We start from the raw sequence: 25,624 nt of genomic DNA, 5'->3' as shown, positions 1-25,624 counted from the left end.
AGTCTGCGAGTTGCCTGCCAAAGCTCATTCAACCAATAGCTTAAATTTTAATATTTAACTATTATACATTTTTTATATTAGCTTGGCTTCTTTTATGTATATTTATATTTTAAACAATGATAAAACAAGTAAAATAAGTAGACTATATCAAAAAAGTAGCTGTCCAGATTGTTTTTTCTATTGTGGTAGCCCTTGCTCACAAAAAGGTTGGAGACCCCTGCTATAAATAATACATTTAGAAAAACTGAATATAATATTAAAGTGGTATCTTAATTTTTTCCATAGGCCTGTGGCCTCATTTATAAAGGTTCCCATGCAAAGGTAAAAAAAACAAACTTGACGGTAGTATGGGCTTGTGCACACTTGCAGGTGATCTGTGATTTATAAAAGGAACATTGCTTTGTTTGTATGGTTTCTGGGATGAAAGTAACTGTGACGGGTGTTAAAAAATGATGGCAAAATGAGATCTAAAGTGGTGACGTCTCTTTTCTCTTCCAGGCGAGCAAGTCGAATGTGGCACGTGATCTGAAACTGCTGTGTGCAGATGATGAACAAACCAGGACATGTTGGGTTACAGCCATGCGCCTCTTCAAGGTGACAAATCTCTCTTCTTTCCCTTTAAATTTCACTGTAAACTTTTCCCCATGACATTGTTATGCTGTGCAGAATGTTTTTGAGAAAACTTGGTCATTGTCTCTCCTTCAAACCCTATATAGACAGCTTTAAAGAGCAATAGCTCACCCCAGATTGAAAATTAGCTCATGTTTTACTCACCCGCACCGCAAGCCATGCTAGGTGTAAACGATTTTCTCCTTTGGAAAATTTTAAAGGAAACTTCTCCCTAAATAGATTCACCATAGTTGACAGTTTCTTAGCAGGGATTTTGTATAGTTGACATGTATAGTTAACCATGAATTGCTTATCAGATTCAGTTTCAGTTAGGGTGGCCATACGTGCCATTTTTGCCAGACGTGTCCTGACCAGGATTTCGGGTGTGTCCTCCGGAAGTTGCATTGGTCGACCGCATACGTCATCCAGGTTCTCACATTTTAGTTAAAAACATTATATAATTACGATTTATTTATCTTTAAGACATAAAATCATTATAGTTTTATTCTTACCTTGAAATGTAACAGTTGCTTTTTTTAAATAGAACTTGAAATATTAAACCTCGATGACATATGCAGTCAACCAATGCAACTTCCGGAGGACACACCCGAAATCCTGACCAGGACGCGCCCGGCGAAAGTAGCACAAATGGCCACCCTAGTTTCAGTTTTTGATTGTATCACTGAGTTTAAAATCATGATCTTTTGTTGCTTTCTTCACAGTATGGCATGCAACTTTACCAGAACTTCATCCAGCCCTATCAAAAGCAGAAGAGTTCTCCTATGGTGAGTTACAGACACATTGAGATTACAGACAGAAAGTGTAGTCCATAATCCATCATAAACACAAGTTCAAATGCATATAAACAACGACTAATGTCCACAGTGTAGATTTTAGCAGCATCTAGTGGTGAGATTGTGAATTGCAACCAATGACCCAAGAACAATAGACCCGAGTCTCATCTGACCCAGTAGCAATTTTTTTTTAACCCGACTGGACCCAAATGTAATTTGGGTTCATTCTGCAGCCCCACACGCACCAAAGAGACAGAAAGAAACCAGGTGGCCTCGCAACCAATTTGGCCCTCTGCTCCATTTATTTTCTAGTGTTATCTAACCAAGGTAACTGCTAAAATGTGCATTCAATGTTAAAGGTGCAGTGTGTAATTTTAAGAAGGATCTCCTGACAGAAATGCAAAATAATATACAAAACTAAATTATCAGGGGTGTATAAAGACCTTTCATAATGAACTGTAATATGTTTATTGCCTTAGAATGAGACGTTTTATCTACATACACCGAGGGTCCCCTTACATGGAAGTCCCATTTTGGGCGGCCATGTTTCTACAGAAGCTCTTAACGGACAAACTTTTTTACTAAGTTGTCTCCGACAATGACATGTTTGTCCAGTAGCGGCTACTGTCGCTTCTCTATGTGTTTAAGAAGCAAGAGGTGAGCAGTGGACTGAGCCGTTGGTTGCAATTCGCAACCTCACCACTAGATGTCGCTAAAATTTACACACTGCACCTTTACGGTCTGGCTCAATAAAAATTGCCTACCACCAGCCACATGATGTCGCAAGTGCTCTTGGCAAAAAGAGGCATTGAAAAAGGATTTAATGCACACGCGCTAGTTCGGGTCTTCTCAGGTTCATTTGGCAAAAACACATTTATTTTAAATTACCCGATGCCGCTATTATACCTGCCCGTGTCCGAGGCTCACGTGAAACTTTTAGACCCGAACCGTCTCGGGTCAGACCTCGGCTATTCGGATTTAAGTGGACCTGTGAAGACCTCTGGTCTACAGCTTACCCCTCCCTTTCGAAACGCATAGAGACGGTACCGTAGCCCCCACAGGACAAACATGTCATCATCTAAAACAACATCTTGACAAAACACGTTCTGTAAAGCAGATTGTCCATTTAGGGCTACAGTAAAAACATGGCGGCGACTTTCATGAGACCCGTGGTGTTGTGAAGATAAACAATTTGTGACACCCGTGATGTAGATCAACTATAATTCTGTCAATTTCTCTTAACTGATACACATCAACTCTTTCTCAAGACGGTTTGAAGATGAAATGTGGAAATGTTTTAGTGAGATTTCCTCTTGTATTTGTGTCTTTGTAGAGGAGTATCTCTGAGAACTCTCTGGTAGCGATGGATTTCTCAGGACACAAGAGTCGGGTGATAGAGAACCCATCAGAGGCTCTGTCAGTGGCTGTGGAGGAAGGCCTGTCGTGGAGGGTAACATTCTCACAATTTTACACATTTTACTTATTTTTGGCCTATGGTAAGACATCTATTATTAAATTAAGATAGCCCAAATTTTGCATAGTTTAAGCCTAGACGTATAGGCAGTGTTTGGACGACTATTTGATGTCTTTTAAAGCAACATTCCACTTTTTTTGAAAATGTTGAAAACATTTTTCAGCTCCCCTAGAGTTAAACAATTAAGTTTTACTGTTTTTGGAATCTGCTATTGAAAGATACTAAGGGCATTTTTTACGGCTGCTGCATAATATCATTGCGCCTCCTGCAGCCATGTTACGGCAGCAAAGTCCTTTATTATTATGCCAGAATGAGAGTATAGCTCCTAGCAATCTCTGCCTTGAAAATCACAACTTTTAATTTTCCATCTGTCTTAGTGTGCGATGTAACTACAGAAGAGTCAAGTTTAAAATAGGAGAAATATCCAAACTCTTTGGTTTTTTGTTAGGCGCAATTACCTAGTAACATATAGACAATACTATAGATTACTAGAAGTAATATTAGCCATGATAACTTAATTGTTATTACCCTACTGAAAAATCCAGCTAAGACCAGCATAAGCTGGTGAGCTGGTTTTAACTGGTCTCCAGCTTGGTTTTAGCTGGTTTTGCTGGTGTAGCAAGCTGGTTTTGCTGGTGTAGCAAGCTGGTCTAGCTGTGTTTTGGTCACATTTTAAGCTGGTCTAGCTGGACTTAGCTGGTCAGGCTGGAATTCCAGCTGGCCCACCAGCATGACCAGCTTTGTCAGGCTGGGAGGACCAGCGTAAACCACCTTAAAACAGCCAAAACCAGCTACCAGCTTATGCTGGTTTTAGCTGGATCTTTCAGCAGGGTATGTACATGAGATCATGTGACACAAATGTAACGCTGCAGTCTTAAATTTGTTGTGTGTAGATATTAGCGGCATCTAGTGGTAAGGACCAACAGCTCAGTCCGTAGCTCACCCCTCCCTTTCGAAACGCATAGAGAAGCTACAGTAGCACCCACGGGACAAACGTGTTATTGTCTGAGACAACCTTTAAATATTTAAGACCACAATTACTGTGTTTTTTATGTGTTTTAAAGCAAATACCTTAATATTGAGGTATACTATGATACATGCTTTAAAAGAATCGTTTTATCTACATAAGAGATCATTAGAGCATTATGGTGCTGTGATGCTTTGTGATGCAGTGTGTAATATTTGCTCTCTCTCTCCTCCAGAGGAAAAGCTGTCACAGGTTGAGCTCTCACGGCAGTCCATCTACCACTCAGAGCTCCCTGTCCAACTTAGGTCAGCACACAAACACCAGAATAAATAGGTTTTTTCATACCAGAATAAATACGACATTTCTTACCTTAAATGTTTTTCCAGCTATCCATGTGGCTCAGCCGTGGTTTCACAGTAAAGTTTCTCGAGAGGAGGCTCAGAAATTAATCACTCAACAAGGCCTCATTGACGGGTACATTTATTTCAGTGTGCTTGTAATGATTGATTTTTATTAGAGTATTAAAGAGCCAAAACAAACATTTTGGCAAAACAAACATTTTGGCTCTTTAAACAAGTGTCAAACATTTTATTTATTCTTCCCATAGTCCACTTTTATTATTTTTACATTCATGCATCTGGCAGTAGGGCTGTCACAAATATTTAGATTATGGTCTCATTGCGATTGTTTGACTTTATCGCTGTGATTTTAGATCACCACAATGATTGCACATCTCTCTAAAAACACAAGGGGGAGCTGCAGCACCTGTATAAATGAGTGTCTGATGGCACTCCTTAACTCTTTCACCGCCAGCGTTTTTTAAAAAAGTTGCCAGCCAGCGCCAGCGTTTTTCATGATTTTCACAAAAGTTTAATGCCTTCCAGAAAATGTTCTTCTTTGAATATATAAACATACAATTTATCAAATGAAAAAACAGACCCTCTGCTTTCAAAAAAAAAAAAACGTTTCTTCCTACCTTCAGTGCGGACTGTTTTATTCACATTCACATTTTTACACATACATATATTCATATAAACTTAAGATGAGCATGCATGTGAACTGGTCCCCAAAGAAGCTATCTAAAGTGGTTCTTTTGTAATCAGCTTTTGAATATGGGTAGGTTTCTGCAAAAACACCAAATTTTGAGCAAAAAGGAGAGATAATTCCATTTTTCTGACGGACTTTTCATAGAGATCCCATTCAGAGCGATCTTTAAAACAGACACGGACATGCAGCTGCTTGCCATAGGACAATACTTCCGGGTTTAAAAAGTTGCGGAAGTGCGCCACCTGGTGGATAATAGCGGTATTGCGGAAAGACGGAAAATCTCGTCATTGGCGGGGAAGCGTTTTCTCTTAATTGACGAGATATCTTGTCAATGGCGGGGAAAGAGTTAAAGGCGGGGTGCATGATTTTTGAAAAAGATTTGTACCAAAACACACTTGTAGCCAATCAGCAGTAAGGGGTGTGTCTACTAAGGGGTTGGTTTATCAAAAGAAGGTCCAGATTCTATTGGTGTAGAGGCGTGTTTGTTTAGGTGATTTCAAATATCAACATTAGCTGTCATAGATCATGCACCCCACCTTTAACTGACGGTGTAACGTGATACATTGCAAAGCCATTCAATACAGTGGAAAAACAGCATTTGAAAAAATGCTGAAAAACATTAGCCTCTTTCACACAGTAATTCTGTTAAATTACCATGAATTTACCAGAATGAATTTACCAGTAAATACAAAAATGTGCTGTTCACACATGCAGTGATGTTCCGTCTTTTTACCAGTAAGACATCATTCACACATCAGTATCAAAATACCGGTAAACTCGGAGAGAAAGCGGAAGTTACCTGTTCCGCGCGGCCGGGGAGCTCCGTGTCATATTTGTAAACAACGGGGGGTTATGACTTAATATCCACGGTCCGTATTTTGTTGTTTTCACATCTGTGGCAAACGGTCGCGAAGTTGCTCGTGACCAAACAACATTGCGTTAGGCGGCGTCAAACGGAACCTGCGCGTTTGCACATTAGGCTTCACAGATGGTGTGCTAAGGACGTTGGCAATTTGGCAATTAGATGGTAAGCTGTTTTAAACAACTTTGGTGAAGAAATGTGGATGTTAACTTCAGGTGTGCTCGACTTTTAAGCAACATGTGTGTGGAAACGTCCGTAAACAGTCTGGGGGAAACCGCGTCACCTGTATAAAAAACTTTCTGATTGGCCCGCCCGATCTGTCAGCGCGGTCTGACGTCATCTAAATGCCGGTAATGCTATATTTTTTGTTCACACACAGCGCTGACCGGCAAATTACCGTTAATCTTACAACCTGTCTTACTGGTAAATTGGGAGCACTGATTTACCGGAAAGGTTCTGTTCACACATGACATGTTAACTGCAATTTACCAGTAAATTACCAGTAAAGACTGTATGTGTGAAAGGGACTATTGATAAGCAGTATGAACTACCAGGTAAAACATACATAAATTTAGGGAAGTGAAGGATGCTGTTCTTAAGGATCTGTAAGGAATTGATTTTTTGCAACCACTACAGACATGTGATCCAGCACTAATATGACCTAAGTAGGATTTTTTACTATTTAAGGTCTGTTCTGGTATATGTATGTATAAGAATTAAATGCCAAAGCAATAAAACAGAGACAATTAATCGTCAAAGAACTAAAACAGGCAATTAATCACCATAATCGGCACAATTTATTAGACAATTAACCGTCAGCCAAATTTCATAATCATGAAAGCCCTACTTGGCAGATGCTTTTATCCAAAGTGACTTACAAGGTATACATTTGTTTATATCAGCTGTCTGTCCCCTGGGTTCAAACCCATGACTCTTTGCACTGCTAACGCAATGCTTTACCACTGAGCTATACAGAAGCATATTTACATATTTGTTTATTTAGTAATTGCTTTACTACAAAGTGACTTTTTACCTTATATTGCTTTATATGAAAAGTATACATTTTATATCTACTTTACTCATACTAAATATAAATCAGTAAATTATTGTTTCTATATCCTCAGGCTTTTTCTTGTAAGGGACAGCCAAAGTAACCCCAGGGCATTTGTCCTGTCACTGTGCCATACGCAGAGAATCAAACACTTTCAGATCGTACCAGTAAGTCTGAGCCGTTACAAATAAAATTTTATTATATATAAGCTGTTGAATCTGAGTGTTAATGCTGTTAATGTGTGCTTGTGTCAGGTTGAAGAGAACGGCGAGTTATTCTACAGTCTAGACGATGGACACACGCGTTTCACTGACCTGCTGCAACTAGTTGAGTTTTACCAGCTGAACCGAGGCGTTCTCCCCTCGAGGCTAAAACATCACTGTGCCCGTATCACCATCTGAACCACACTATAGAGGTCCATGAGGGTCCCTGCCATGCACCGCGCTCTCATGCGCATTAAAACACACAGGCGATATTTTTTGGACATCGGTTTGTGCCTTGGATGGGAAACTCAACCCAGTGGAAATCACCAACTTTGTCCAGTAGAGTTTCACCGTCCACCCCTCGATGGACGTTGGGGTCTGTACTGATCAACTTTAAGTGTATCTTTACTGATTTATGACGGACCGGTGCTGTCTGTTAGTTGTGGTTTTCATACTTGCATTACTAAAGAGACCGGGTTGGGCACATGGACGACTGAGGACCCTGATATTCACTGAGGGCTGGCTAACCAGAATGTATAATCTCACAGTTGCTATCTCTCCTGATACACACACACACACACACACACACACAATGGTTGACTTGAAACCAACTTATTAAGCTACCGATCAAAGTTCATTTTTAAAATTAATAGTAGACTGCGTGAGTCTCCGTTTGGTGTGAACAAACTAAAGCTGGGTGTACGCTGTACGATTGTTGCCTGAGACGCGATTGTACTATCAGAATTACGCTTTTGAGTTTTGACTCGACACTCCACCTTTTTATTTAGTTTGTTTTAAAAAATAAACAAATATAAGAGCAAGAGTTTGCCAGGTTTTTTGCGGTACCGTTTCCATTTTGTGAAAGAGGATACCATTGCTGTTAAACATTGACAATCACGACCAAAACTTATTATGGTAAAGTTTAACATCAAAGATGGCACAATCTGCTTTGGAGTCCAATCTTACAACATCACACAGTGTGCACCCGGCTTAAAAGACATGGTATAGCCATAATCCGAATAAATAATAAGCTGAAACTTTTGGGTTTTGTTGTATTTTGTTAGTCATGTGTCAAAAAATTCAGGTATTTTATACACAAGGCTATAGATGCTTTAGTGAACATGTATGTGCATGCCGTAGACGTCGAAGCGGCATGATTGCGTTTGTCGTGGGCGACACGTTTGGTATTAACCTCTGCTGTACCGCACCATGGAATGTATCAATACCATCCAATGACAGTGATGCTGAACGCGTATCATGCAGTTTACACAGAAGAGCTGTTCGCTCGGACGAAGAACGCGTGAGAATAATCATGTGACTTATAAATGATTGCAGAACTCAATTGTTGTACATTGAAACTGATTTTTTTTATAGACACAAGAATTCAGGTAAATGGTGTTTTATACCTGAATTAGTACATTTATTATAGTGAAATGATCAAAACTTGTATGTGCAGAGTTTTCAAAAGACAAAAAATGCATTGTTTATCTAAAAATGATATTTATGAATATCCAATAATGGAACAAAACATGTATTGAACAAATAAGCAGTCATCTGAAACCTTTAAGCACTATCCACGAATATGGTGAACTTCTGTGTCCATTTACTTTATTGAAGCATTATAGCCACAAATACCCCTTTGTGTGAACTTTTATCTCATAAAATTAATTAAGCATGCGGTCATTTTGAACCTTATTAACAAAGCTAAATTAATGATTAACTCATTTTAATTACCAAAAATGTAATGTTTAGCCGAGTCCCATATTTTGCACACAACCCTATTATTAATACATGAACTTTGCCCCATTACACTGCACAATCCATTTAAAATATGACACCAGGAAATAACATCATTTAGACAAATCTGTAATCTTGCACAAATTACACATTTTTACAAGTATTTGGCTCATTTGGCTATAATGTGTCATCTCAATATTCGGTAATAGGGTTAATGAATACCGCTCAAATAAAATTTACTTTGCCTCGTGAATTTGATGATAAACATTTGCTAAAAGTTAAGCAATTTTCACTTCGTTAGTTCTGTACCTTTTCGTGGAAAGGGTTGTTTATGAAATGCACATTTGACTGTTTTTTAGAGAAACTGTTTGTTTGTTTGATCTTTTCCGTGTATGTTACTTGTAGATTGACTTCAGTATGATAATTTGCGTATTAAAGCAAAAAAGGAAAAAAATACAAAAGCATTTAAAAACTGTTAAGATGGTCAAGGTTTATAATTGCACTGTAGTTGAAACACTGGTAACTTGATTTGTTTTGTTGACGCTTATCCAAGATTTCATTTCTCTGACTGTTAGTTTTTTTTTAATGATGTTTTATTGATATTTTGTTATTGCTGTCATGTCCCTCCTCTGCTCTGACATACAGACATGTGTTCTGCATCTGAATCTGTATATTAATCTGAATGATGGATATGAAATGACCAGGATTAAATACTTGATGTTCTTTTCTAGAGCACATTTATCAGGTTTTGTGAGATTTCCTCATACAGATGAATTAACCCAGACGTGCTTCTGATAGAGTCTATTCAGTATGGGTTAAAATCTTTTTTTGTACTTTTTTGTATTTCTGTTATTTTATGTAAATGCAAAACTTAAAACTCTACCCTTTGTTTCCCATTTGTTTAATGACACTGACAGCAAATAAACTTGAAACACCCCTTTCCATCCAGAATGACCTCATATGTTATATGTATTATTTAATACAAAACATAATTGTGTATTAACAACAACCCACATACATATGATGCTCAAGGTATCCATATGGCAAAATACATTTCTTTGGCCAAAATATGTTGTAAATATATGCTAAATATGTAGTAAATAAGTAAAGTTTATTTGAATATATTTTTGAATTTGAAAATATATTTAGTTTTAAACCTTCACATAGATTTCAAAATGTATTTCAGGGTCAACAAATACATTTCTAATTTTACAACCCATATGGCAAAAAATATATTTTTCCTGGCCAAAATATTAAGGTTTGTATCAAATGTATAAATTACAATTATAAAATTGTTGAACAGTTAAAAATGCATTTAATTTTAATCTTTAACTGTAAACATAACAGGTTTGTAACATACAAAGTTTGTCTTCCAATGCAACGTGAATATAAATTCTTAAAAATATATTTATTTTTGAGATATATAGAAAAAAGGCCAAAACATATATTGATGAAAAATACATTTTTGTAAACATATTTCAAAATATATTTTAATACATATATATTTTTGGACATTCATTGTATATTAAATATATTTAAAATTATATTTGGAAATATATATATTATTTTTTGCTGTATGGGTAAAGACAGGAGATCAGATGCCTTCATCATGAGAAGGTGATCTCTGTCCCTGTTTTTTACACTGTAAAAAATGCAAAAAAGTCAGTTGAACCTACTATTTTAAGTTTTGACTTGTGAATTTGTAAAATCAAGTTGAAATTGCTTAACTTAATTTTTTAAGTAAGTAACATAAAAATTTATCTGACAAAACTGCTGCATATTTTTTACAGTATACATTAAATGTTATTTAGAGTATAAACATGCTATTATACATACCGCTGGATTGTTTCAACCCATGGTATATGGACAAACCCACCCATACAGCAAAAAAATACATTTCTCTGACCAAAAATATTTTTAAATACAGTATATGCTAAATGCATTTTTGTAAAAAGTAAAGCTTAATTAAATATATTTTTGAATTTGAAAATATATTTAGTTTTAAACTTCATGAAAATATATTTCAAAATGTATTTCAGGTAAAACAAATACATTTCTACTTTTACAACCCTACAGCAAAAAATATATATTTTTCCTGGCCAAAATAAAGTTTATATAGTATATTTTGCAATTACATACATTTTAAACTTTTTAAACCTGTTTTGTTTACAGATTATAACATAAACAAAGTTTTTTGCCAATATGATGTGAATATAAATACTTTAATATATATGGGGCAGTTTCTCGGACAGGGTTCATATTAATCCATGACTGTAGGCCTTATTTATAATAGGACATTTAAGAAGTTTTTACAAACAAAGCTTACAAAAACATTACTGGTGTGCATCTTGAGACAAAACAATGGCACTGATATATGTTCAAATATGTCAGTACAAGGTGTTTTGAAATTAAAGTAGCTCAAACATGCATTTTAGTCTGGGACTCGAATAAGCCATGTCCAGGAAACCGCTCCATAGAGAGAGATTTTAAATATATTTCAAAATATACAAAAACTACCCTTACAAAAATTATCCATGGTTTTTTTTTGTGTGTATTGATTACTATGAGCAAGGCCATGGTTTTACTACGGTAACCCATGGTGTAACTATGTTTTTTTTAACTGTAGTAGAACCATGGTTAATTTTTTGTAAGGGTATATTGGTGAAAAATAAATTTTTGTAAAGATTTTTCAAAATATAATTCAGTAAATATATTTTTTGGCCATTTTTTGTATTTAAAAATATATTTGCTGTATGGGCAACTAATGGGTTAATAGCTAATAATCTTTGCTGTGTTGTTCAACCCATGTCAAATATAAACATAATTTAACTAACATCACTACACTATAATAACAATATATAATATATATTTTAATATAAAAATATTAAACAGGGACAATATAATTGAAAATCCCACTTTATATTACACATGTGATTACAAGTGCCCTTTAAAATGCTGTTAAAGGTTGTTTTTACCCATGGTTGCGTAAAATTAGCTGAAACCTCGTTGTTAATAGGTCGAAAAATCAACTTTAAGTCAATGTTCTTGGTGAAAAACAGATTCTGTGTATGCAAGCGTTTGTAAGAAGAGCTGCATTACACACGCCTGAGCACACGAGGGCAGCACGTGATTGTTCCTTTAGCGTTTGCGGAAGTGGAGGCTGATAATCTTCAGATTAGCTTTCAAATTTCATTGTGAATATTATTAAATATTTAGGCTATTTATCAACTAAAACCGTGGATCATCTTACGACAATGTCTAGTTTTTTAGGTGAGTTTTCTGTTTAAATAGACTTTATGACATCTGACATCTGAGGTGATGTAGTCTATCCTGCTTTTTTGTGTGTGTGTTAAAAAGTGTTTTCATTTCTTATATAAAAGGAAATTAACGGATTTTACACGTTAAAAATATTAATTATTTGAAATAAGCTAATACATTACATTAAATAATAATGTAAAAACAGGTTAAATAATTACGTGCCAAATGAACTCCTGCGTCACGACACAAGATGGCGCCCGCAACGCTTTCGCCTCTAAATATTTTATCACCATTACTGACAAAAAGCCACTATTTGTACTGTTTAATGCTATTTTACGCATACAGTCATGCTAGTGAAATACTTAAAAAGCAAAGATACACATTGGGTAGCTTACCTGCTGTACAGGTACTGTGACATGTTTGCCATCTGCCGAGTGCCACCTTGCTGTGAAGACATGCAACACTGTAGAGATCAGACATCACATGCATCATTCATATGACATAAAACATGTCATGTATGTGATATTTAACTGGATTTATTCCCAGATGTGAACCTCAACACAGCATCTCTCCTCCCACCTCGAGCATATCTCTCTCGCTCCAAACACTTTCAACGCTCAGATCTGGAGGATATAAATGCACTGATGTCTTAAACACACTCCAGTCTTCCAAGGTCTGCTGATAAAAGCTCCTGTGGATGTATTTCTCCATTGATCTGTGTTTGACTGCAGGCTTTACAGGGAGAGCAGCTGTCTGCGAGTATCACCGGAGAGAAACCGCTCCTTAATGAATTCATCCTGTTAAATGGAGCCCAAAGTGCCTGTGGATAACTGTGATCTGTTTAGTGAAGACCTCTGTTTATAGCCTTTGCCTTTAACTACAGTATGTAGAGCCGGCCAATATGAGCTCAAGTCTTGTAAATCCATCAGCCAAACAGACACTGATGCCAAGTCAAATGTGTAATGTTGGGGATTGCCACCAATTTGCCGATTCAATTCTTGTTTCGATTCAATATCAATTATTATCAATATTTCATACAAATTAGTTAGTTTTGCAGAAACAGAATCTATATTACAATATAAATGCTGGTAGCGATATCACTGAAAAACACATTTGCATTAACAATAGACCCCTACAATTGTTTAATGACTTTTTACTTTTAACATTGTAACAAGAAATCATAAATATGATGTGCATAGAATGCAAACAAGGTGCACACTAGAACAATTCACATACTGAAAAAAAAACCACTATAAATTTGCAACAGCGAAATTTTAAATATAACATGTTAAAAACTGGCCCATAATGCCTTTGTTTGTACTTTAAATATATACATTTTTTTTTTGACTTTATGTTAGCAACACAAAGATGATGAGTTAAATTTCCAGGGAACACACATGGGTGGTTCTAACGAAAACTTGGTTTTAAAAATGTCAAGCATGAAAATTTAAAAATTGCTTAAATTTACTTTTTTTCCCACCAGACATTGAAAAACAAAGTCTGGAGTAAAGGGGAACATTAATTTAAAAACTTTTACTTATCATTTAACACTTTTTGTAACATGATTTAAAAAATTTGTCCTAAAAAATCTCAGAAAACATCAACATTGACATATTTTCAAAATGACATGACAAACCTGAAAGAACATAATTTGGAGATTCAGCACATGCATTTAAAATCAACGTATTATGCTTCTATTAATTAAATAAACATTTAATAAGCATCTGTTGCGGTAATGATAATCAAAATGTCGTGTAAGCATTCTGACAAGACAATATTTCAAATTAACTGAAAAAAAAAGATCTTACCTGGTAGCCATCTTGAAGTAACTGGTCCATGTGCTTGGTCACTCAAAATCAAACTTTATTAAAATTCTTTATGTGTGCTTAAACTGTTCTCAAAAAGTGTTGCGGAGGATGAGAACATCAGGCATGGACACATCATTTTCCTAATTTTTCTTCATTATTATTATACATGAATATTCAGTAAATATTTTTTCTGTCATCTAAAGTAGTCTAGCAAAACATCCATTTATTTTTTTCTTAATATTTTTGTGTTAATTTGATTAAATTACAACATAACGCATGTTCAAACACAGCTGGACACATTGCGGTAATGAGCATTTCAGCAGAAAATGAGATAAAATTTACAATTATAAATTCTTATGTTGAAATCACACATTGTGCAAGGTAGAACACAGTATTGTGTTAATTCTGATGCTTTTTAATGTTACTATATTACACATTTTAAAGCTAAAATCATTAGTGCCGTGGTGTTTCAATGGTTTCGTGACATATTGATAGAAATGTATAGATTGAAAGTATCTGCCATATGCATATTGAAATTTATTTATATTGCCGGCAGAATCATCCTTCCTCATTCACACAGCACTTTGGTCCCAGAAAATTTCTGTAAAATTGGCAGAAACAATGCCATAAGGGGTGTGCCATAGTGAGGACACGCGTGTCATCGCAACAAGAAGTTATGGTTCAGCTCTTTGTCCCAGGGTTTAAACATAGATAACCATTATGACGAGAAATGTTGGCAAACTGGACTGAAGCAGAGATCGGGGAGCTCGGCACTATCCACCCTGAAGCTGAGATCATTTACCAGCATGACAAAAATGGCACATCACGCGCTCCTTATGGTCTTGTTGTCATAAACAAAAATGCACACGCGGAGTTTCTCGAGAGCGAAATCACGGATAATTAGCAAACTTCAGGTGCTGTTGAAAAAACCTACCAAGTGCAGGACTTTAAATATGTCACGTGTCTTTACGGAATGTGTGAATTATTGTCAATGTAGCAAAAATCAAATAATCCCGGACAAGTCCTGGGTGCATTTTCCGTCTATTTTCCGTAATCTCTGTGTGAAAAGCAGTGGCGACCGTTGACTTCTCATCCAAAGGGTGCGAATTCAAAATATGTGTTCATAGTAGGGGCGGGTTAAACCAGTAGACATGATTAACCAGTAGAAATTTGTCAACCGGTAGAGATATTCATCTATATATCATCTCTATCGAGGTTACGCGCCCACGTCATGCTCCTCTTACTGCTCTTGACTAAATCACCTTTCTATGTTAAATAAAAAATATATACATACATACATACATAATTATTTATTATCATCCCTTTATTATACTGTTTATCTTCAATGAGCTTGATTTTTGTTAGTTTTTATCTTCTTTTTATGCTTGTATAAGGTTTTTGTGATGAAAATGTATATGATATTATAGATTTTAATAACAGAAAAACCTTATTAAAACATAAAAAAACTTTACAGTGATACATCGTTATTATCATGATATAAAATGAATCCTATCGTGATAGAAGATTTTGGTCATATCGCCCACCCCTAGAACAAATAAATAAATGACTAAGCTATTGCCCCCCTTATGTTATCGTGTATCAGCGATCTCACAGGCTGACGATAGGACAATCTCACTATGGGGCATAAAGCCCAACACTAGTCTTAACTTAGCGGCTCGATTATGCAACCAGCCACAGGTGAATACATCAAACACGCCAGCCTTTCAAAAACTTTAATGACTGAATTAAAAATCTCTACACAGCAGATACCGAAGATCATCTCTATAGTGCCTTCTCATCACCCTCTGTTTCTATGTGTGTGTGTGTATTTTAAAGGGGGGGCAAGTATTGTTTACACTAAAGTCTCTCGCTCCTGTAATCTTTGTATACTTCGCTGGAAGTTCACTACCTCTGGGGCTTCTGTGACATTAGCACTTGCATTAATGCCAAACACAGTCATTCGTACCTTTAGGCGCAGCTTGACCCCCTTCGAGGAACACTTCCTGTGACACATTCTGTTTATGTACCCTAACATCCAGGTGCATTTGAAGACACTAGAGCCCTTTGCACCACTGGCGGACGGTGACTTTTTCTTCTAGGGCGCACGATGCAAAGCTCGTCACAACATGTATTTAGCCCATAATGTGTGTGGCATTTCAAAATTTGTGTTCGACGTGTCATGTAAACTTATGTGCATCACACATCATGTCAACATACATGTCTGCTCCAGATGCTTCAAAGGGGTTTATGATAAAAAAGATGCTCAGATTTGCCAGATACTCGCTTAATCTCATGTGTAATCAGAGTTAAGTATTAAGTTAGTGTCTTGTGAGTATTTTGTGAACACGAGCTGCTCTTTTATCATAAACCCTTTCAAAGCATGTGCAGTAGACACGTATTTTGACATGATCCATCCATGCACATAGATTAACATGACGCACCAAACACATATTTTGGCATGACGAGCAACACACATGACACTCTGAACTAGGGGTAGGCGATATGACCAAAATCTTCTATCACGATAGGATTCATTTTATATCATGATAACGATATGTATCACGGTTTTAAACGTCTGCGTGCCTAACAACCTCTTTAGTGCAAGGAAATGTCAGACTCAGAGCCTCGCGTATTACAAGCTCAGGTGTGAGGAAGAGTCCGAGTCATGCGCATTACAAGTTCAGGTGCGAGAAGGAGTCCGTCCCGTGCGCATTACAAACCCACAAGCCCTCTCATGCGAGGAAAGCAATGCGCATGTTAATGTGAAACTATGTTGATGCTAATAACAATTTAAAATTATAATAAAGGCCAAACATGCCAACTATCGTCATAAGGGCTCGGTATCAGCCATATGACTATCGACAATCAGCGCATTCCTACATAAGACATTTTTTTAATAACTGGGTGATTCTCACGAAATCCAGATTTAGAAGGTGTCCAGCATCAGAATTTTTAAAAAGCCATTGAAGCCAATTTTTTTGCACATATAAGATTAAGGTCTGAACTTAACCATTATTTTAAGAGGATTTAAAAATATCTCCTGTAGAATTATTTACATTTTTAAGATGATCATTACCAAAATTATCATTACCACAACATGATATTAGATTACATATATGCATTAACAAACTCCTGTTTCGGTAATGAGAACTAAAAGTTGTCTAGGTACTATGACAAACAAAATTTTAACTCTAATTTGGAGAGAAAAAATAAGAACTGCTTACCATCTTGAGTGTCAATTATGTCCCTTCCAACAATTTTTGTTTTGAACATGTTAGTTCCTTGAGGGCTTAAATAATGATTGAAAATTGTTGGGGAGGATGAGAAAATTGGTCTTGGACACATTTATATTCCTTATTAAAAGTGGTTCTTTGCTCGTAATCATAGAAGAACCGTTTTTAGTGGCATATAGCACCAGTGAAGCACCTGTGTAGAACCACATAGTGCTTTTTGGAACCATATGTGGTGCTATATGGCCCCTATTTGGTTCTACACAGGTGCTTCACTGGTGCTTCACCAGTGCTATATGGCACTAAAAATGGTTCTTCTATGATTACGAGCAAAGAACAACTTTTGGTGCTATATAGCACAGTTTGTTTTTAGAGTGTTGTCTCTACATTAACCAATGATCACCAAATACCACATGTTTCTTTACTGTGAATGTTTATAGTATAACATGCATTGAAGCTTTTTATTATTTAGATTTTTTAATTATAAATATTTCCATGTCAAAGAACCCAAATCCAGTCATGGACACGTTGCGGTAATGAAGTTTTCCCGTTAAATATGGAAAAAACTACAAAATTGGTTTGTATGTTTCATTTAAATCATGTGCAAAATAGTACATGAAAAGATGTTTGTAACTGTATGCTTCTTATTTTGATAGCATTTTTTTATCAAAATGTTTCATGACACCTCATAAGTCTAATTTTGCGAGAATCCCCCAACTAGGCTGTGTCTGAAAATGCTCCCTATACCCTTAAATAGTGCATTATTTGAGGGGACAACCATTTTATAGTTACCATTGAGAATAAAAAGAATGAATTTAGGGAATGAAGTTTTCCACTCAGGTTTCAGACATCCCTACAAAATGGTGGATGCGCAATATACTGTAGCGCATTATATAGAAGATATGAAGCGTTTCAGACACACAACATATAAAATGTTTAAGAGCTGTATAAAGCCTATTCTGCCAATGAAACAATACAATTGCAATATGAAAATTGACTCCTTTCTTTCTTTCTTTCTTTCTTTCTTTCTTTAAAAGAACTGACAGAGACTGTTGTGGCGATGAGGTGTGTGTGTTTTATTTCTCTGTGTGTGTTTCTCGCTCTGATAGATTGTAGCTGAAGCTAATTGCAGTGTTACAGCGTGGACTCTCTGGTCTGTTTAACCCCAGGATTTCTGTCCTGTTTTTTTTTTTCGTTTCTTTTTTTCTTTCCGGAGGTCTCTGTGTTGGAAGGACCGAGAGTGTTCTGCTTTGTTAATTACGAGGATAACACATTCACTCACGAAATAATGGATGTGCTTTGCAATTTCAAGTTTTAATAATCAATTACTGCGAGCGATTCTCTGTGGAGTTGCAAAAGAGTCATTAAGTCTCAAAAGGCAAAAGAAAAAGAGCTCTATTTTTAAATATGCCTGAGGGGAATTGGCTCAGAGTCGTTCTGATGCTTTTTCCAGTGTAATTCTTATAGATAAAGGCTGGAAGAAAAACGATGATGATGTTTAGGACATACAGTGGCACAGGTTTAAAAAGTCTGTAGTCTTTTGAATATGTACAAGGTTGTTAAATAAAAAAAATAGCAAATTTAACTGCACGTTTTTGACGCATTGTGACAAAAACGGTCTAGTGCAGTGGTTTTCAAACTGGGGGCCGCGAGATGGTGCCAGGGGGGCCCCAGTTTTATGACATTTTATGAAATACATTAATTTATCAAGAATTCTGTGTAATTAAACCTCACTACTTTTTTGTATAATTTAATGTTTTTTTTATTAAAATGTTGAGTTTTAGAACTTTGGGGTGCCAGCGAAGGAATGCACCGTACACAAGGGGGGCCAAACCCTGAAAAAGTTTGGGAACCACTGGTCTAGAGTATTAAAAGGAGATTGTGACCACCTTCTCAACTGTGTTTAATTAAAATTAAGTTAATATTCAGTTATTCAAATCAGCAAGTACATAAAAAAATTTCAAAACTGTCTCCTTGGACTTCATTTGACTTCAAACCACATGGTGAAAATAACTCTGAAAGTTACTTACAATTTTATGCTACAAGCAGAGATGGAGATAGAGAGGCAACCATTACTGATTGCACCTTTAAAGTCAATATGAAATCGAGATCGAACATTTAAAAAAATACATTTTAGATAATTTGGTGCAAAACGACATCGATTCACAATCCGATTAAAATATTTGAAGTAGAACCAACACGTTCGATCACAACACATTCAAGGACCAATTGTTAGTCTGCGTGGTATAGATTTTCAGTCCCGCAAAAAAGATATGATGTTGTCCCACTCCTGCCCCCAAAATGTACAATTAATCACGCTCCCCACCTGCAAAATCCTGCAGGTAAAAGTATACATTCTGCTTTAGTCCACTCAAATTGTATTATGAAATGTTTTGTCCATTTGTTCCCTATTGAATAAAATATAAAAAATAAACAAAATGTTTTCTATTAGCTGCTTTGTCAATGAGTGGCTTTCGATAAAAGCATTTTCTAAATGAAAAATGTAATTTAAAGAAACCATGGCCAAAGATTAAATATAATTATTATTTATAGAGCTACAGAAGTGATTATTTCTTTGTTTTGGGTTGTTTGATTAACATTAGTGACACAGACTTACAGTAAGTAAAATCTCTTCTCCTGTTTTCTGATTCTAATCTATACATAAACTTAAGACATAAACAAATGTTGTTATTAGAAAAAGAATACTGTGGAGATAATTTTGTTTGTATGTGCCCTGTCAAGAACAGGAAGATTTTATGTTTGCTTGCTTTTTGAAACGCATCTCTCCGTGTGTGCACTATTGAGTGCACTTAATCGCGCACTGGCCCACACAGGGATACAGAAAGCTGCTCACTTTAGCACCTTTTGTGATTAAATTGTTTAAAATCACTTGAATGTTAAAAGAATAGTCTACTCATTTTCAATATTAAAATATGTTATTACCTTAAAGCGTAACTAAACCTCTGGTCAGAGCCTGACTCCACCCACTGGCAATATTTGAAAAATGCAAGAAAAGTGGGCAGATCCCAACGGAGATAGAGGGGACGAACTAAGATCGTACCAAGTGTGTGGTGAGATCGTAACAAGGGCGTGGTAAGTTTGAACCTGCTTACGTCACAAGTCATTTTTTGGACCCAACATCCAATAGGAAAATTCAACTGCAGTAGCCACCGTTCAACCTGAAGCACTCAGATGTTTTTACACCATATATTGTAGTATTAAAACACTTTATATCCAAATGTCAAAAAACTTACTAAAATCAATGAACAGCACTAATAAACAATCATTCTTACAGATCATTAACTAAAAAAAGTTGGATTAGGGTTTAGTTACTCTTTAACTAAGAATTGTTGATACATCCCTCTATCATCTGTGTGCGTGCACGTAAGCGCTGGAGCGCGCTGCGACGCTTCGATAGCATTTAGCTTAGCCCCATTCATTCAATGCTACCATTTAGAGATAAAGTTAGAAGTGACCAAACACATCAACGTTTTTCCTATTTAAGACGAGTAGTTATACGAGCAAGTTTGGTGGTACAAAATAAAATGTAGCGCTTTTCTAAGCGGATTTAAAAGAGGAACTATATTTTATGGCGTAATAGCACTTTTGTGAGTACTTCGACTCGGCGCAGTAACACCCTCCCTCTCCCATTATGAGAGTGAGAAGGGGAGCGGACTTTTCAGGCGAGTCCAAGTGCTCCCAAAAGTGCTGTTGCGCCACAAAATGTAGTTCCTCTTTTAAACCCGCTCAGAAAAGCGCCACGTTCCACTCTGCACCACCAAACTTGCCCGCACAACCACTCGTCTAAATAGGAAAAACGCTGATGTGCTTGGTCACTTCCAACCTCATCTCCAAATGGTACAATTGAATGTATGGGGCTAAGCTAAATGCTATCGAAGCGTCGCAGCGCGCTCCAGCGCTTATGTGCACGCACACAGATGATAGAGGGATGTATCAACAATTCTTAGTTAAGGTAATAACATAGTTTAATATTGAAAATGAGTAGACTATTCCTTTAACATTTGCAAGCTTTTGAAACAAACTTCCCTATTTAAATTTGTGTATTAGTCCGCAAATCGCATGCAATCCGTCCCACCACTGGACACAGCGCTTTTCAGATCGATGAGGATCTGTTTTCTGTTTTCAGGAAGACAGGATATCTGGAGCTACAAAATTTACTGTATGTGTAAAATAATGTGTTTTTTGAACCATAAACCACGCAAACACATTGTATTATACCAAATATACAAAATAACGTTGTTTTTAGCAAGGAAATAGGTGCTCTTTAAAGCTCCTTTCTACTCTTTTTGTTTCTTGTGAGTGCACGTGTCATGCAGCTTTACTCCTGGGTCATAAAGTTCTCCTAACTTCTCACAACATACGCAGACAGATGACTTGTTGATTTGCCCTTATATGAAAATTTGATTTACTCACTTGTGTTTTATCTGAACTAGATGAACATTTATCCCACAACCCCAAATGTGCCATGATTAATGCTATTTATTTGATGTTTATGCGAACAAAAGTACATTTAAATGTAAAATCAATTTTAAATTTGGTTTGCATCAGTAGGGGTGAGCGGGGCACAAACTAACGCAGGGTTAATTGTAACATGGCTACTTTACATATTTATACAGGGCAGAGCAATCTGTGCTTTTGGTCTTTTTCTTTTACTGTCAGAAGATCTGTGAATTTGTGGAAAGATTTGATGTGTTTTGTTAAGATATTATACATCTTAAGTTGTGTGTGTAAGTCACCAAATCCAACCTTATATTATTTTGATCACTGTCTTGTTACCTAAAACAGCATTTTGAAACATGTCAGTAACTCCTAGTAATTTTTACACAGCGGGGTTAGTTGTCACACAGTTTTACAATAAAGCCTCAGATATATACAATGATAATGAAATGAAAACAATGTCAATACTATTCATCAAAATGATAACTGTTAATACAATATCAGGAGAAATAACTCACAATTATGATTTTTTGTCTTTCAAAAAAAAAAAAACTATTTATATGCATCGCTGCATAATTTAAAGATGGTTACATGAAGGATGATGGATGGATGAATGTGTAGATCTCTATCTATTATAGGCAGATATACTGTATAAACAATTTCCACCTTTAGTATATAGACAGAATTTGATTGAATTATTTTTGTTCAAACTGAATTTTCTAGCTTGTGTTACAACAAATCCTCTGTTTGTTACAATGAACCCCACCTATGGGGTAACGTTTACACTCCTGTCACTTTAGGTGTAATTGTATGATAATGGTAGGACCCACAAACAAACTTTAAGTGTGAAGCCAAAGTCAAAAACCTTTAGGTTGTGCCCCGCTCTCGCCTACTTTTTTACTCTTCTAGAAATTGTTCACAAAACCATGATAATCTTGATAATCGTGGTGATTTTGGTCACTGAAACTGCGATGTAAAATGTTCAAATCATTTCATCTCTATACTATAAAGTATGGAAGTACTGTAGATGAATTTGGACAAGGAGAGGGCCTTGGCAGATTGGCCTTTTCCTTTATTTGTTTTGCCTTTGTATCTTACACCAGTGGTTTTCAAACTGAGGGGCCACGAGATGGTGCCAGGGGGGGCTCAGTTTTATGACATTTTATGAAATACATTAATTTATCATGAATTCTGTGTAATTAAACCTAAAAAATAAGGCTACTAACCAAAAGCACTACTTTTTTGTATAATTTAATGTTTTTTTATTAAAATGTTGAGTTTTAGAAGTTTTCTTTGGGGGCCACGAAGGAATGCACGGTACACAAGGGGTGCCGATGCTGAAAAAGTTTGGGAACCAAGTTAGTCTTACACTAAACCAAATGTGTGTCATTTTTATTAGTTTGGACCAGGTCTATGCCTTAAAGAGTTTATAATCTCAAGAGACCGACCTGTTAAAATCATGCTTTTAGTAATTGTGTTCTCTGAACTCAACGCATTAATTCAACACGCAAGCTTTATTTTTACAACTCACGAATTCACTGCTTTGCACCCGTAGGGCAGAACTCACCACCTGAACCGCTGTACCTCCGTCATGACCCCAGCAGCACGCGGTGGGCGGTAAAAGAAGAGAGAGGTTTTTCGGTCAATAATATTACTGGTCAGTATTCAATGTCTGTGCATTTTCATTATTGGATAAAACTGACAGCTTTCAGCTGTGCTGATCTTGAATCGAGTCTCTTCTTTCAGTCTGTCCGGCCCATAGATGCTGCGTCTGAGACAGAGACTTGCAGTGATGAGAAAGATTTCTCTTTACTCTTCGAAAGATTGCAGACAGTTTTTTAGAGTTTCAAAAGAGTTTTAGTGAAAGCATAAAGTGCATTGAACAAGCAGGCATGAAGCAGAGATGGGCAGCTGTACAAGCCATCAAAAGCAGAAACGCAAAAAGAAATGAAACAGCAGGATGAGGAGGGTGTGGAAGGCAAAAACATATTTGTACAGAAAATAATAAAAAGAGTCTCTTAAGAACAAACATAAAGATTTCTGACAGCGGCGCACTGCGCCAAAGAACCAAAATACAAACATGCTTTTAGATTCGATCTTCTGACACGGCTGACAAATGAAGCGGTCTGTCTCGCGTTAGCGTTTCATCATCAGATCATAGACTGATAATAAAATGATTTCTTAATGTGACACATCAGCCACACAGACTGAAGAAATGCTTGGCATATGTTTTGTTAGCACAAAAACACAAAGATCTTGGTTCCTTCGAATGAGCTTGCGTGTGTAGTTAAGAGGGTGATAGAGATACTTTCAAATAATAAGATGTGCTATTTGGCAAATATAATAATATGTCGACAGTTTAACTTGCCAGATGCTAGTCCTCCAAACGATGCTTTGTCGTGTCAGTATTTGACCTGAAAGAGAAGATTAAGCATAGAGAAAGTATTTATGCAAATGTCTGCTACAGCGCCTGCTGGACATTCAAAACGCACCTGCATTGAACAATGCAGGGTTTCCCAAACTGAGATCTGTAATAATAACAATAACCATATAAAATACTACTGATAAAACTTTAAAGCAAATGAAAAATAAATGTTTTTGAACATGCAAATGTGCTAATACATGATTGAAATATCTTTCCCTGCCAGCGTTTTTAAAAAAGTTGGACGAGGATCAATATTGGGCCAGCATTCACTTGCTGGCGTGAACTAAAGGAGGAGGGGTTCCTTACCGATGCCGACTTGGCCGTCATGCTTTTGGACTATATTGCTTGCATATATTAAGTTCTGTCTGGCCCCCAAACACTATTTTTTATTTAACGTGAATTTTACGGGAGGCTACTTGGAGAGTGGAGAGAGTGACTCATGTCATGTGACTCTGTGGCGCTGTTATAGCGTCACGGACCTACGACACAGGTGATCCGGGTTCGATTTCCAGTTAAGGCAATTTTTATATAAACTTTAACCAAGCGACCACCGTTACAGTGCATTCACATGGGGCGTAAGCATTAATGCCTCGCATTCACTTTGAATGCGGCATGTGTTGACGAACTGAATTGTGGATCCGTTGGCGCCGCGTCAGTGCCATTGCTCGCGGCAGAAGTTGAACATTTCTCAACTTTTCAAGCGCCAACACGTGCGTCAGCCAATCAGATTGCCTTATGCAAATAACCTAGGCAGAGCAAGCCAATTACATTTATGGAAGGCCGGAGCATAGGTTGGGGCCACTGTAATTGGCTGTTGGCCATGCTTCAGACATACCTTTCGCCCCGTGTGAATGTACCGTTACAACTGGCTTGTAAACATGAGCTACGCAATCTTTTGGGGTTTGAAAAAAATAAAACCCATGAAATTATATTCATATGACATGCTGGAAGGTGTGACCTAAAGAGTTGTCTTCTTTTTCCTTGCGACAGTGCAGCCGCGCTTGTGGCCTTTAGGGGCACTAGACCTTAAAAATACATGTCTAGCACCCCCTAGTGGCCAAAACGTTCTGCGGTGTACCTTTAAATATATAAACATACAATATATCAAATTAAAAAACGTCTGTTTTTTAAAAAAAAAGTTTTCATCCTATCTTGGGTAGGTTTCTTTACAAATAAAAATTTTGTACAAAAAGCTGAGATAATTGACTTTTGTTAGAGATCAGATTCAGAGCAATTGTCAAAACATACACAGAGTTTTTACTGTTTTTGGATCAGTGGATGCGTCAGTGGTTTATAAGTTGGGTAAGCGCACCACCTAGTGGGTAATAGCGGAAATATGGATTGCCGTGAAAACTCGTCATTGGTAAGGATGCGTTTTCTCTTAATTGATGAGATAACTCTTTAATGGCAGGAAATAGTTAAAATGTCAGGGGGTAATTTAAGTTAAATAAATTGTCAGTGTGGTTCAGCTGACAAAAAAGTTTGAAATCCCCTGGTGTAATGAATTGTGTTCATGCCAATATTTTGTCTTGCAAAGATGTAGAAAATTAAGTTTGTGTAAATTTAAAACATTTCTATTAACTTACTTGCGTAAAGTTTGTTTCAGGCCTAATATGCAGCTGAAAAAAACTGTCTCTGCAGCATTTCGTTTACATAGAAAACTAAACTTACCTTAAAGTTTACCACTAACTATGCTGTTGC

General features: G+C 36.5%; 1 protein-coding gene and 1 long non-coding RNA gene across 4 annotated transcripts in view; both read left to right on the top strand.

The window, feature by feature from the left end:
• grb14 (growth factor receptor-bound protein 14) overlaps positions 1 to 9,695 on the top strand; it is an 82,443-nt gene extending 72,748 nt beyond the window's left edge. For all 3 annotated transcript variants that reach the window (XM_055216013.2, XM_055216015.2, XM_055216014.2), the window contains 7 exons: positions 499 to 594; positions 1,332 to 1,394; positions 2,737 to 2,853; positions 4,080 to 4,149; positions 4,231 to 4,318; positions 6,878 to 6,971; positions 7,059 to 9,695. In XM_055216013.2, the coding sequence (XP_055071988.1) occupies positions 499 to 594; positions 1,332 to 1,394; positions 2,737 to 2,853; positions 4,080 to 4,149; positions 4,231 to 4,318; positions 6,878 to 6,971; positions 7,059 to 7,205 (675 nt within the window). In that variant the 3' untranslated portion in view covers positions 7,206 to 9,695. The remainder of the gene's footprint in view (positions 1 to 498; positions 595 to 1,331; positions 1,395 to 2,736; positions 2,854 to 4,079; positions 4,150 to 4,230; positions 4,319 to 6,877; positions 6,972 to 7,058) is intronic.
• A 2,180-nt stretch (positions 9,696 to 11,875) lies between these two features.
• On the top strand, positions 11,876 to 23,771 carry LOC141350212 (uncharacterized). Its single transcript, XR_012358207.1, has 3 exons — positions 11,876 to 12,014; positions 23,054 to 23,155; positions 23,245 to 23,771. It is a non-coding gene; the product is annotated as an uncharacterized lncRNA (long non-coding RNA).
• The last annotated feature ends 1,853 nt before the right edge of the window (positions 23,772 to 25,624 follow it).

This window comes from Misgurnus anguillicaudatus, chromosome 17 (genome assembly GCF_027580225.2).
Source record: "Misgurnus anguillicaudatus chromosome 17, ASM2758022v2, whole genome shotgun sequence".
Lineage (NCBI taxonomy): Eukaryota > Metazoa > Chordata > Actinopteri > Cypriniformes > Cobitidae > Misgurnus > Misgurnus anguillicaudatus.
Note: the sequence above shows the minus strand (reverse complement) of the source record. Positions and strands in the feature narration are given on the sequence as shown.